Here is a 15102-nt window from a genome sequence, read left to right as displayed (position 1 = left end):
TGTTCTGCTGTTGGTTGGTTCTAAAAAAGATATTAAAATCCAAAATAAACTGAAACTATTTCAAATCCTAGAACCAGCGATGGCACGTTTATGTTATGTATTGCAAGAACTCTTTAGTACTCTACACTGCTTGGAATTTGTGTTGGGTGAATCTGATTCAAATTCAAGAATCAGAATAAATCTTTGAAGTAAATGAATTAATCAGAATCCTCTAAGTTTCATGAATCATCCAAGATCCACCCTTCCTCCCCTCTTTTGTGAGTCGATTCCTGATTTGAATGACTAAAGATTCATATAAAAGACTCTTCATTGCAAAAGATTCATGAACACTGCTTGTAATATTTATACGACTTGTTAATGACGCGCTAAATTATCTTCCAATCAAACTGATATTCGACTTAAGCTGATGTCTTTGAAACTCATGAACGTGTTACTCAGAAAGAGACTGTATTAAAGAACTTTAGGTTTAGCAATACCATGATATCTTTTGAACCAAATGGGCCATAATAACCCATTCCGGTTAGAGAAGATGTACAGCAATGTCAAAAGATGTAAATATTTGTTAAAATAAAATAGATTTTGAGAATTATCAAGTATTACGCCCACAGAGATTATTAACACAATGGACATTCTAACGACGCCGTACCATAGTCCCGTAAAAGAATAGACACTAGTTTATCGCAGCACAATACACTTGCTTTATATTTCACCTCCTAGAATTCATCTACAGTGTACGAGATTAACGAATGACTTGGGCCAAACATTGGTGAACAGGTGAAATAATTTAGCAGCTCATCAGCATTAGGCGCCTGAACGCAAGCAAAGCCATCTTCCCACCGCCATTTCCCACACGCCCAGCTAGATTTCACCTTCGAAAGGAGCGGTAGTACCCTTTGTTTACTCAGTACCAGTGAATCAGCCGACGTGTCTAGTGTCTAAAGCGTTTGCGTTTCGGTTACCTGTCGGCAGAAATGGACGATGGTGGTGCGACGGCGCTGGCAGGTGCACTGCGACCACTCTCGCCCTGCAGGAAGTCCATGGTTGAATTTTTAACGTCAACCTTTGGTTTCTGGCCCGCTTTGTTGGCCGGTTTCTGCTGCTCTACGATGATGAAGCTGTCCTCGTTGTTGGATGGCAGGGTCGGGGCCTCAACTGCTGCTGGGGCTGCCGCCGGTTTCGGGGTCGGGGAGGGTAGTTCTTTCTTTTCCTTCACAAGTCTAGCCGGTGCGGGTGTGGATGCGGGAGCAGGGGTCGGTACGGATGTGGGCTCTTTGGGGGCTGGGGCAGGAGCCGGTTTCGATACTTCAGTTGCCGCTGGTTCCGGTTTCGGAAGATCCTTCGGTTTAACCTCCTGCTCCACTGTTGGTGGGGATGGTTTGGTAATTGTTGGGGCGGGCTTTACGGGTTCAGGCACTTTGGTAGGTTCAACCGGAGGTGCTGGCTTTACTGGAGCTGGTACCACCGGTGCGGGTTTGTTCACTGACGCCGGAACGGACGGTGCTTCTGGCGTCGTGGGCACGGTAGTCTTCGGTGGTTCCGGTTTGGGCACTACTGGCTTAACCGGTTCCACCACCGGAGGTCGTGCTGGCTGAACGGGCTTCTGTTCCGGGGTAGGTTTGGTCGGTTCTACCGCTGTCAGCTTGTCCGATACCTTTGCTTCCGGTGCTTTCGTTTTTGGTTCATCAGAAGTCGTCGATTCCGGTAGCGCTTGTACGGTTCGATTTTTACCAGTGAAAAACGCAAAAATTCTGTCCAGAATTGGTATGCGTTTTCTGTAATATTTAAAAAATCATACAAAAAAAATAAGAAAAAAGGGAAAAAACATAAGAAAAAGAAAATAAGAATGAAATTTTTTAAACAGGAGATTAACAAAACAACAAAACATTTACATAACAAATAGTTGTAAATTGCGAAACAAAACCAAAAACATTATAAAAAACATGGAATTTCATGCTTGTTTGAAAGAAAACATAAAATTATATCTATCTCAAACTAATAGCAAAAAAACAAAAAAATACAACAATCAAGCGAAGTAATCAGAACTGGTTGCAAACTAATAATAAAATACCAAATTGGATAAAAGCGAAGCAATCGCGCTGCTGAAGCTGATCCAATTTGTCCTGAAACACTTTGGCGTTACGCGAGCTTAAGAATTCGGTTTAATTTTCTGATCTTTTGCCAGACAAACTGTGGTTTTAGCGCTTTCCCGCTTGCATCTCAGTGCGAGTGGTCTTATTCTATCATTACTGTCAGCTGCACATGTTACGTGCCACCGTGCATCAACATTCTTCCTGTTCCTGTACGTGTTAATTCAATTGTCGTGTCTCGTGTATTGACGATCCGTTTGGCATCGTGTTTTGATCGATGGCGGAAGACACAAACCGGGCACAAATCGCAACGGGGACAGCTGTTGGCAAACCACACCGCATCACTGCCCTTTCTGCCACAAATCTAAAGTGATAATCGCATCAAAAGTCGCTTCCGAACGTTGTGAGAAAACAGAAACGGATAAGCTGTGCAGCGACGCGAACACATGATGAAAGTGACATCAGCTTTCTTCGCTGTACTGGTGGCTACACCTTCGTACGTTCATCGACCGATAAGATAGCTAGAGCGGCATCTATCGTACCCGAGTGTCCGCTAGGCGTACGTGCCGATGCCGATGGTTCCAGAACGTGTCCACCTGCAAACCTCACACAGTGCGACAGTGCACACACACACACGCGCCAAACGATTATGAGCTGTCGAGTCACACCGATATCTACGATATCAGTTCCGTTTCGCATGCGAAAGTTTGTTGCAACACGGCGATGGACGGTTTATCTTCCATATCAACACCGTTAATTATTTTCGTCCCCCCCCCCCCCCCCCGAGTGTGGGTGACGATGGGTGCAAACTGCAGAAGAAACTAAATTATTTCCCACTGATAGCAGCTCTTTGCTGTGTGTGACTGGTGAGATGGTGATTGATTTACCACCCCTAACATATTACTCACACAGACGGAAAGGCTAGATGCACAGTTGCATGGAGGAACTAACAAAACTGAATGGTGTGACTAAGGAAACACGATCGCGCTAACACTTTGGACAAACGAAATAACGTTACGCTATTTTGACATGGCTAAAACTGATTGGGACACCGTTTTAAAGGGCACAGTTGGAAATAATCGACTGTTTTCGGTCTTGTTTAAAGTACGCAAATATGCGAGTGTGTGTTGCTATTGTTTACGAAAAGCTACAATGTTGGGTAATGATCTCACTCTGTTTTTATCTTATCTTTGGTGGATTAACTGAGATTTTTATCGTTCAAGATATAGGTTAAGAATCGTCAAACACGTAAACAATTCCGGTCGTATAGGTTAAACCAGAGCAAAGCTCCATATATCATGATATAAGTAGCTCCCTCATGCCCCAACCAGGTTTGAGAGGTACAAAATTATCTTTAAGATACATGGTTTAATATCCATGTTAAAAAAAACTAGTCGATATGTGGTAGCATGAAGGAACGTTTTAGGATACTCATCAAAAACATTATTCTCCAAAGATTCTCGAGAGGGTCACAATCCAAACTGCAAGCACACCACTCATGAACGGTGATTTAGTTTGCCTCCAACCATGCCTTTGATTGGTGGGATGCATGAAGTAAGGCTATATCGTACTAGAAAACAGCCAAATCATGCGAGCAATCCAACAAATATCAAAACACCTTCCAGGAGGTCACCATAAGTTTTCGAAGTCAGTCTTGCGGATATATCCAGCAGAGAAGATGCTTAGGATACCTTGGAAAAGCTCTTGCCGTTCTTCCTTCGTAAATATTTTAGAACGGGTCGCTTCAAGTCGCGATTGCAGAACTTCCGAACATAGATAAACCAATAAGACTGAAGGAAGTAGGCTTAGATTCCGTATAATATTTGCAGTTGTATTGAAGGGTTTAATGGATGATTTAGATTTGCAAACTCAATTGCCTAGTTATCATTTTGTCTTAAATTTTAATAGTTTATCGCGTGTTTATTATAATTAAGTTGCGATCAACGATAAATTAAGTATTTAGATTATACAGCTGCAGATATGTAATCGTTTTTTTAAACTTCATATTACAGGGTTTTTTAGATGACAGAACAACGCAAGCTCACCTTACCAAAAAACCCTTACGACGGTATCAGCCAAGTACGATCCGACCAGTATAAACGCGCTGTGGGAAGGATGTTGACAACCAAACGATGTTTGTTTTGATCCGATGAAATATTTACTGCATTTATCGAAATAAATATGCTTTATTTCATGAAAAATACAGTAAATGTTACCAACAATCATCGTCTGGTAGTAAAAATCCATTCTAGGACACGTTCATACTCCACGGATCGTACTTCACGTGTACCGTCGTACTGGTGTTGTGTTAAGCTGTGCTGCCATTGTGAGATCATGTGCATGCATTGAAGTATACCTGCTGGGGTTGTGGTATCTTCTATGGTTGTTTAAATGTCATGTGCAGTGCTTGTTGTGATAGGCGCTTGCGTTGTTCTGTCATCTGAAAACCCTGTATTGCGATGATCAATATGTGAGATAAATAAGAGAACACCTTAACGTAGTGATCGATTAAAACTTAATTTTTCTGGTTGTTTTTCCTACATGGTTGTTTGTTTCAATGGAAAATATGTTAATTAAAAGATATAGATGAACATATAAAAAAGAAAGAAGTCGAAAAATGAGCCTTTTTGCTAAAAAAGAAGTAAGGAATACTTATTGCGAACTAAGTATTTCGTGTTTTCGCCCTATTATCCGGACATCTTTATGCTATGCAAAAATCGTGTAGCACCAGGATTAAATGACCAAACAAACACCACCGATTAACGGGGGTTGTGCATATTTTTCGCAACACTTGATCTTCTGCTGCTCTGGCGACACTGTTTCGTTACGGCATCTTCACCTGACATTGAACTTGAGAAATGCGCAAAAATAATGCGGATCGAGCAGCTTCGGTGTTTGTTTTCCAACTTTCGAAATGCGTACAACCCCCGGTGGGAAGGGATGCCGAACGTTTCTCGTACCGTACGACAATGTTTCGCGAAAAAGAACTTACCTCGTCCGACACAACTGGTCCGTACCAGGGCCAGGAGGTCACTGAAGTTTATCTGCGGACAGGCAACGAGGTAGCAAATAATTTCACTCAAATATATTTCTTTTCGGCGGGGGGAGTGTTGTGATCGTTTGTTTACATTTTTTCAATTTGCTAAAACAAATGGTTTGTTGGGATGGCAGAAATGATACAAGCATTCTAAGGTGGGTTGAGCTTTGAGATATGGTTTCATGTTGGTTCATGGTTCATATGGTGGAGAATTTCGTTTTCAATTTATTGCTCCAAAAGTGTTTTTTTTTTAAATTGGAAGAAGAACATCTTCTTCATCCCAACGGTGGATCGTAATCGTTCGAAAAAGGCGAAACAGCTGACAGCGTGACAACGGCCAGATGACCGATCACTCGACAGTACGCCATTTTTGCTGTTGTTTTTCAACCCCACCCCGACATGCATCTGTTGTAACGGCGTAATGTTCGTGCAAAAGTTACCTTGACATTCGCATGGCCGGGAAGGACATGTTCATACTTTTCCCTGCCATACAATCACCACGGTCAGGGCGCCTTTGAAAGGAGATAGTACTGTGCGCGGTTCTTTTTTTCCTGCTTCACCGCGCCGCAGTCGTGTCATGTTTAGCGGCCCACCGACCCAACCGAACCGTCCGGAGAGGAAATTCTTTTGAAACATTTATAAATAACAATCCCAGTCCCCGGCCCTGCGGTTTCGTCGGCGCACGGTGCGAACTCACGTCAGACACACCCGTTTGGGCGCATTACGCGCTACATCCGGTGCGTGTTATATAATGGTGTTGTTTGTTCTTTTCCCAAGTATATTCGTTGGTTTTTTTTTAATTTTGTTTTTCGACTGTCTCGCGATGATGTCGTTGGCAAATGGTTTCCACTACGTTCGCATGAGAGGGGCGGTGTGCTATACTTCGACAAAATTAAGCTAATTAATTGGAATTGTTTGAAAATTGAGCAAAAACATTCGTCAAAGCATCGTTACCTGCCACACTGTTTTATATTTGCAACACATGGTTTGTGTGCTAGAAATCAATAGCAGATGTCATTAAAGTGTCTTAATTTTTTTTAATAGCCTTTAAGAAATTTCAAAAGAACATTGAATTTTCGATATTCCTGCTTTAGCTCTGAACAACTGAACTAATCTGAACCTTTGGTGTTTATACATTAAATCTGTATATATCTTGCGGCATAAATTTCCCAGAAATTAAAAGTAAATATGTGTGTATGGAAGACACGGTACAGTCGAGCTATGAACCCGATGTGTTTTTGAGACGTTTATTAACATTCGACCAACTTAAAACAATTTTCCAGGCAATGGTACATCTGGGTGCTCCTTTTGGTGGCTCAATAACTAAATATATCGAGACAGAATCAATCAAAATTCCATAACAGACCGATTCACTATCCAACTACGGTTAGATAATGCCAAACAATTAAATAAGACTGCTATCTGATAGTTGAGCGGGCGGCCCGTGTGTGTATTGGAAGTAGCGCCGATATTCACAAGACAGGACCGATTCAAAATCTCATCCGGAACAATACCCCGTACGAAGTACTGACTATCCAGCTACAATTAAATACAGTAAAAGCAAGGCTGAGATGGCATGCGTAGAACACTTGAGGTTGTTGTGTCGTTAAAAAATAAGTAGAAGAAGAAGTTGACTCCTACTAAAGATTTTCAATTTATTTACACTTAAAGTTTGTTCATCTTGTACCAAACATTCCATTGTATTTCAATGTATTGATTACAGTTTAATGACATTTTAACCGGTGTTGCACTAAGAAAGTGACTGACTCTCTCAATTTGTCATATGAGATCTATACCTACCACCTAATGAAGAACACAACGTAGGTTTGTCATTTTTTGTTTGGTTTATGCATTATGCACAGAAAAAATTTGATAAGATTTTTACATAATTTGTAACGGCTACTAAGAAAACAGTAAGACAACTGCTTTCGAAACTTTGTGCAACCTGCAAGTGCCATACTAGACCAAGTAATTACAACAGAATCTAAAACTGAAGGTCCAGGCCAAAATGATCTTTTCGTTCCCTCTGGAGGAGGAAGCAATCGGTCGAACAGTGAAAGATTATTTAGGCAAGATGGAATTTCTTAAGCGACAGTGTCAATCGATGTTTGTCAACTCAAGATCAACTGGAGGCTTTGCTGTAACATTACGTTCCATCTGGCTCAAGCAAACACTCTGAACGTTACTTCTACATTATATCACGAAAGAAGCGAGAATTAATGACAAAATCTCAACATTGTTGAATTTGAATAGAAATCTTAAAATTGTTTTAATTCAATAGCTAAAGGTCTGCCATTTCGGGCTTTCTTTGATTTTATTAACACACCGTAGCTGGATAGCCAGTCCTGTGTACTCCGCGGGGTGGCAAATTAAATATTGTGAAAAGAAGGCAGTCACAAAGGGCGAAAACTAGCGAAAGGGGGTGATATATGTGGGACGTTTGGCCAACAAAGTGTTCGCAATATGGACCATGCGGTACGTTGCGTGCTTTGTTCGACATTTTTCGCCATCGTGAAATTTGCCAAGGACGCCTGACGGTGGCGGCAATAATTGCATGACAAATTCATACTAAATGACAGATAACGTTCAAAACACGCAGAACAATTGAGCACTGTTGTGTCAACATCCTAGTAAAGAAAAAAAAATGTATGTGCGAGTTTCATTTTTGAAATGAAGAATGTCCCACACTTTTGCGGTCAAATGTATGGGACGGACGAAACTTTTTAGGACGAACCTCAAACGAAGGATTTAATCCAATAATTTCGGGGGCAACACGAAAGGACAGTTGAATGCTAAGGCCACAAAAAAAATTGATCAAATGTTTGAATTCATATTTTGGGTGGCTTTTTCTGAGGTTCCGAATGGGACCGTATGGGAGGCAATTCCCCCTTAAATCTCATTAAACTTGCTGTTCAAACAAACTTTTATCCATGCAATTATCTTTAACCGTTTTATTTCCGTTACTATTCAAAATTAGTTTCACCCAGTATTTTGTTCAGAATAATTTAAAAAAAACAAATCAATTTTACTTGACTTCGAACAACGGCAAATAACCCTTAACTGTGTGGTGTACTACAGTTTGCATACTTCACGGGGTTTATGAACAAAGCGACCGCTGCTAGCTTTCCATCGAGCGAACCGAGCTTTCGAGCAATCGATGAAAGCTCGCCAGTGCACTAGTAGCGGTGCGATCTGCTGCCGTTTGATTTCATGTGTGTTTCAATGCACCTGCCCATGCGCATTTGCTGCCCTCTGTCGCGCTTAATCTGGTCGATGACAAACGCGGTGACAAATCAACGGGGCGTTGGAAACGGTCGCCTGGCTAGACACTTCACCCCGATCGAAGGCGCCACCTTGGACGGCAAACTGATCGTACAAAATGGGTGCGCTCGAATCGATTGCTCGATCAGCATCGGTAATGATATCTATTTTCGGAAGCTGCAGTGACACTGGGTAACCATGTACGGTCCAAGCTGGCGTGTGCCGGTGGAGCATAATGCAGCGTATTTGGAGAGCATGCAGCTGCTTTTTTTGTTATGTACAACATAGAACGATTTAGTATTTTACTATTCTAAATCTTTTTTTTTGTGTGTCAACACCTTTACGCTTAACTCGATAAGCAATATTGGAATGAAGGTTTATTTTTTACTCACCTCAGCTCGTCCATCGCTAACGAGAAGTACCAAAGGGCAAACATGGTTGCGGTTATGGGTATGAGCGCGTACTTGAAGAAGAACGATTTGCTAAATATGGAAGAAACGGGGAGGGGAAAAAAAAAGGCACAAAACACTCATTAGTACGGGGCCAACGCTCGAAATCATCCCACCGCGATCGGATGCTGGTGAATCAGTTGTTAATTGCACTGCGGGGCCATGACGTGAGATGAGAAAAATGTCACTCTATGTCCGTGTTGAGTCAGTGGCGCACGTGACACGTTCGTGTTGCTTGTACCTGGTGTTGTGGTGTCTGTTTGATAGATAAAATACAAACACAGCTTCCAAAATATGACACTTCTCGAGAGCATACATACAGCGACAATATTTAGTGTCAGATTTAAATTCGTAATTCGTATTTGAAAGTAACACCGACATACTGCAGGATATGCATGTTGAAAAGAAATTAAGTAAATCGGAGTTTAATGTAGTCTAAAGTCACTTAGTAACTCTGTAATTTGTATACAACGCTTCATAATAATAACTGCTTGATACTGAACATTAATATTCACGTTAGGTCTATAGGGACTTCTTGTTTGTTTATGCGCGAGTGCTGCATTTCCCAATGCAATTTCAGTGCCCGCGGCCTGCCCAACAATGCACGATTCTGCCGGCATTAGCCGCCAACCAGCACAGCAGCAGACGGGGCGCCGTCTCGTCTTAGGGAAAATGTTTACAAAAAAAGAGACGAAACGGCCCTACCAAACGATTGGCGCCCAAGCGTCCTTCCAGGAGCACCACAAACACTGCTGCAAACCGCCTGTCGGTGTATCGATTTTGTTCCCTGCGTGACCTTTTTATGCTCGATTTAAAATTTGCCACCACTACGGGTGCCCGCTTCCAAGATGGATGGAACGAATTTTCACATTGCATAAGACATAAGACGAAGACGCGGTCGTTAAAAAATTCTGTTTCTTAGTGTTTCAAGAGGTTTTTTTTCCCCCCTAAATCTTCCATCCGTTCGGTTACGCTTGAGATCGTTGCTTGCCGCGTTTCCGCGTCGGATACTCAAGCGGGGCATGATGTGCGTGTGGTTGGTATCGGAACCCAATTCTCTAAACCTGACACTCCGACACGAATGGAATTATTGACTCGGAATGGGTTCAAATATTGTGTCGCGCACTGTAGCAGTACCGGTCATGATCTATTTTCAGGAACTCTAGTCAAAAAAACAAACCCAATAAAAAAGTGCACGCTGTCGTTAGGCAAAGAGTAAAACGAAAACTTTGCACCGCACCGGAGAAAACAGCACTGTTTGAGTTTTGTTGTTTTTGTTTTTACACACACACACACACACAGCAGTCACAAGGAAAAAACAAAAAACGGAGAGGAAATCGAAAAATCGGGTCAGCCAGTTGGACGTGTGATTGTGGTGCACGTTTTCACGAACCGTGTCCACGAGAGAGCAAGTGTTTTAAAATTAATTTTCCTACCAAAAAACACACCCCGCAGCTAGGGGTTTTTTGTCCGCGTGAACAAATACTACGCGCACGTAACTGTTTTTTTTTTTTTTAACAAACTGTAAAGTTCTTTTATTGTAGGTGACTTCCTTCACCAATTCCAACGCGCTCCGATGACGTAACGTTCGAGGCACATTAAGGTGGGGTTATAGGAATCGCATGGAACAAGGATGTAACACTGACACACGGCAGTGCTAGCTGAATCACACTCACAAACCCAACGAGCAATGAATTCACTGCATGAAGCTGAAGCTTTCCGTTTATTCACTTTCGGGCCAGCAAAATTCGCATGTCCCGTCAGGGGAAATTCGCACAGATTTGCCCCTAGTGGCCTAGTTACTTACATTTGTTTCACGCGAATCTTGAAAACGCGGCACGTAAGCTTCCCGTTCGGTACGAAACTGCACGTCGCAGCGGGGCAGAGCACTGAGCACTGAGCACTGTTTTCGTCTGTCTGTCTGCGCTATCTGTCACGACGCTCACGGCTTGGTGTCAAGCGTAAAATGGGTGCCGCTATTGCCGTTCCAATATCGAACTATTGTCACACGCGTGCTGAGGATAGGCTGATGGCGAGGCAGCAACAACAGTGTGCCGAGTTGTGTGTGCAAATTTGTTGCTCACTACTGCACCACCGCAATGAAGACGACGACTTGACGGGGTTGTGTGTTTATGCCGTTTTGTTGCGGGACACGGTCTGCGGTTTGGCTGTGTGGTGTGAAGTGAACCTGCCCTGTAAGATACCGGAGAGCAATGCGAGTGTGCGAGAGCAAACAAGTGGCAAAGAGAAAGAGAGAGAACGGGAGTTCAGGTTGAAGATGATGGTGTCTGGTAAATAAAGGTGGTCTTTAGCATTTTTAATTTCAAATAGCCTAAAATTCTACTCTACAAACCGAGTTCCCTTAGCATGTTCATAGATCATCGACTAAAGTGCCAATTAGAGAAGGAACCAAACCACACAGACACACTTGTCCACAAGCTCCGGCCGAAGGTTGCTTCTCTCGGCGACAAATTGGAGAGCTTTTTTTTTTGTTTGCTTCGGTCCCCAATGTGTGAGTGTCAGTTCCGGTACGTTGCACAAATGTCTGGCGGAACGAGCATGAGATAAGATTTACGCTTGCACAACGCGTCTGCTCAAAGTCCTGTTTGTAGGCGATAATAATGAGATAATTTATCGCGATTAGTAACCCTTCTTAGTTCTTAAACTGAAGAACCCTTCCTTCCCAACATGCTCTCCACGGGAGTCCTCTCTCCGTGAGCTGATGATGCTTCTAAAGGAACGTGACTAATTCCACTAGAAGCGCTCAAGACCGTGCCAAAAACCATTCCACTCAGAATAACAACTGTCCACCCGGCTGAACATCGCCGTTCTTGTTTAAACGCAATTGCTCTCCAACGTGCACCAACGAGAGCAGGAGAGAAAACATCACCACGCAACAACCGGATTTTACGCTTACAGTTACGCATCGTTCGCTTGGATTGGTACCGAACACGTGAAACTCTCGTCACAGTAAGATAGGAATTAGCGAGATAGGAGATAACAAAGAGCGGAGCGATCTTCTTGTTTTGGGTGGTGTTGTTTTTTTTTATCACCCTCACGTTGACTGCTTACAGAAGAAGCAGGTGAGCGCATTGGTAGTTGCGTTTTGTTGCTGCTCACCATGGTAACTGCGCTGCTCACCACCGAGCAAAGCTCTCCGTGTGGTGGAGCACATATTCACCACAGAAGGTATTTCAAATGCGTGAGCACGTGGTGCATAAATCTCCATGGAGGCGCCTGGTGGTTACTGATAGTGGCCACAGTTTGTCCGTTTGTTTTGTGTGCATGATTAATTTGATTTATAAAAGAAGTCTTTTAATACTGTAGACAAATTGTTTATTTGTTTTTGTTTAAAGTATTTAAGGTTTTTATTGTGGTATTAATTGAAAACTTAATCTAAGGCACAATTCACATTCGTTTGAAGACATTTCCTTCTCCAAACAGTGAAAGGTAACCTTGTCCCGGGTGTACTAGGCTACCAAATAAAATATTATTGAAATCAAAAATACATTTCTAATGTCTTGAAGTGAATGAATTGTGTTGACAGCATATACTAGAAGATGCTCTATTACTATTACTATAAATATTGCTCTATTATTATTATGTTAATATATTTGGGTAACTAAATTTAAAGTAAGATTTTATTAATTTATTAATTTAGGATATTATAATTTATCACGAATGAGAGGGAACCTTGTCATATTGTCCAGCTCGGAGTCCAGTGTCGCACGCTCACGCTTTTTATTTTCTGCTGTTTATTGTCTTATCTTTTTGTGCACATGTTCAGCTTATGTTTCACGTTTTACGACCTGTTAACATATATGACACCTAGGGTTGTCATGTTTAGTTATAAACAGAAAGGATTACTTGACGAATTTACGATAACGCTAGAAATTCAACCTTTACCCTGATGGGTCATGATGTCAGAAGTCAGAAGCTAGTCAGAAATAACTTGTTTACTTATTTATTTATTTATTTAGCCAGTAAATTATGCCACAGGCCTGCACAAAATGTTTACTTAAACCTAAGCCTAAACCTAACTTATAGATAATTTACGACTAAGAGTCAAAATTACAAGAGACTAATAGATCAGGAACGGGTCGGGAATTCAAGGAAGATCGGAGATGATATCGGAAAGCGGACAGCTAGAGGTGAAAATCGAATAAATGAGACGAGGAGTTAAACGTACGTGACGTTAACGTAAGTGTACGAAGAAAAAGTTCGGCGCGATTAATGGAGGTGCAACGTCTGGGAATAATTGAAACAGGACGGATCCGGAGGGAACTGTTAGGGACATAGAAAGGATTTGAGAATTGAGGGTGTTGGGGCATCGATACAATAAAAAAGAGAGATGCAACAAATTTAGTTTGGGCCTGGAGGCGGCGGTCTTCGAGGGATTCAATACCGAGCAGACGACAGCTAGACTCGTAATTGGGCAGGGAAGTACTACCGAGGAATTTGCGGACCGCAAACCTGGTGAAGGATCTTTACGCCCACTCAATACGATCGATGTGTTCCCGGGCAGTAGGGGCCCAGATCACAGAGCAATACCCCAGCAAACATTATACACATTTACACAGCGATACAACCCTTGGCCTGCTGCAGGAGTCCTTCAAACCGCCTTAAGAGTCGAGCGCCGTAGTCTGCCTATCTTATATCTCGGCCTTTTTGACGAACGCCATCAACTCTATCTGGATTTGGACCTCCCATGTATCCTCTGTCAATTGAATGGAATGTCTTAATGACCTTAAAGGACGTTGTGAGCTGGGTCGTCTGGGATCCTTCTAATGCCAAACAAAAATTTCTTCGTATAATGGATGATCGAGACTTCCGAAATGAGCTTGTTATTGCGTTTTACATCACCAATTATTAAACGAGACTTACGACACTAACAAAACATGAGCTAACTTAAGTAATAACCAAAAGTACACACGTTGATAAGTAATAAAATTTAATGTCTAAATTTGGTATCTAAAATAAAGTGTTCAATATGAAAAAACTGCCACTAATGCTGTACATTCCCTTTCTCTAACCATCATGTTCCATCAGGTATAAATAGGGAAATACCCAACATCTTGTGGTCTTCTTTTTTCCCCAGGGAAATCCCTCGGCTCGGTGATCTTATTAACAATCGTACGCATTATGTACCCAATTTGTAAGAAAATCATCTTGCGAGTGAATCAGCTGTGCTAACGTTGTGCGTGCGCACATGCTAAGCGTCGGGCTATATAGTTACGACCGAGTACCCGAGTGTCTGACGGAGCGATAAGCCCGTACCCCCCCAACACACACATGTAAGCATAGATTGCAAATGGAAACGAATCGTGTCATCGTGACGCTCTGCCCATCTTAACCATCTTGCGGACCAACCAGTCAATTGAGCATTAATTGAGCTGACGCTGGAAGCGGTTCTGCCTGTAACGTTTTCAATGAAACAAACCGTTTCATCGATCGCAGCAAAGTAAACAGCGCTGGGTGAGTGGCATCCCCTGTTCTGGGAAACAGTGCAACATCCCTGCCCCATTCTTGCGGAGCGGGAAAAGTGGCCACCGATTTGTGGTACCGCCTTAATTGATTCATTAAAGAGCGTCAATTTCGGCTGTCTTTTGTGTGCATGCTAGAACGCACATGATTCATCATCGTTCTTGGGTGGTTTAGGGGCGGGGTTTTACCGTCCGCTAGAAAGCGTAATACATACTTTGACCTAACAAACCCGGGGGAAGACACAATCGGACGCCAAAGCGGACGATCGTGCATGGTGTGGTCGTTTGTTTGTTTGGTTTGTGCGGACGATCGCTCCCTCCATCTCGCGCTCGAGTCGTAAATAATCAACGCAAGATGGACGACAGATGCTGATAAGCGAAGAAAACGGTTTGGCGGACGATCCCGCGTCCGAGCTAAGACGATGCTTCGGGGTACACTAAACCTACCGACGGTATGCGAACGGTTGCGTTGAAGTATCATTCCAGCACTTTTAGTACTAGACGGCAAACGCGTAAAACGACTCTTTAGATGGATAAGTAGCAGTACGTGCTTTTCTTTTAAATCTGCTTTACATTAAGCACCTGCTAAATGGTGTGTGAACCTTATGCATATTCATGTCACGAGGTGATCCATTTCGTTGACGTGATCGTCGAACTGTATCGTGCTGTGGAAGCGATCTTTAGTACAGTTTGTTCTGTCTGTTTGTTGTAGAGTTAGGAAAATCATTAGTGTTGATAGAACGAACGATTGAGCGAACTGGAGCGATCGTTCGTTGTAAAGAACT

At 42.5% G+C, this 15102-nt stretch overlaps 1 protein-coding gene across 1 annotated transcript; it reads right to left on the bottom strand.

The window, feature by feature from the left end:
* Positions 1-955: 955 nt before the first annotated feature.
* Positions 956-8821, bottom strand: LOC128715783 (uncharacterized). Its single transcript, XM_053810697.1, has 2 exons — positions 8778-8821; positions 956-1772 (listed from the first exon to the last, which is right to left on the bottom strand). The coding sequence occupies exons 1-2, from the start codon at positions 8819-8821 to the stop codon at positions 956-958; spliced, it is 861 nt and encodes a 286-aa protein (XP_053666672.1).
* Between the last annotated feature and the right edge of the window lie 6281 nt (positions 8822-15102).

The sequence above is a fragment of the Anopheles marshallii genome, chromosome 3 (assembly GCF_943734725.1).
Source record: "Anopheles marshallii chromosome 3, idAnoMarsDA_429_01, whole genome shotgun sequence".
Taxonomy (NCBI): domain Eukaryota; kingdom Metazoa; phylum Arthropoda; class Insecta; order Diptera; family Culicidae; genus Anopheles; species Anopheles marshallii.
Note: the sequence above shows the minus strand (reverse complement) of the source record. Positions and strands in the feature narration are given on the sequence as shown.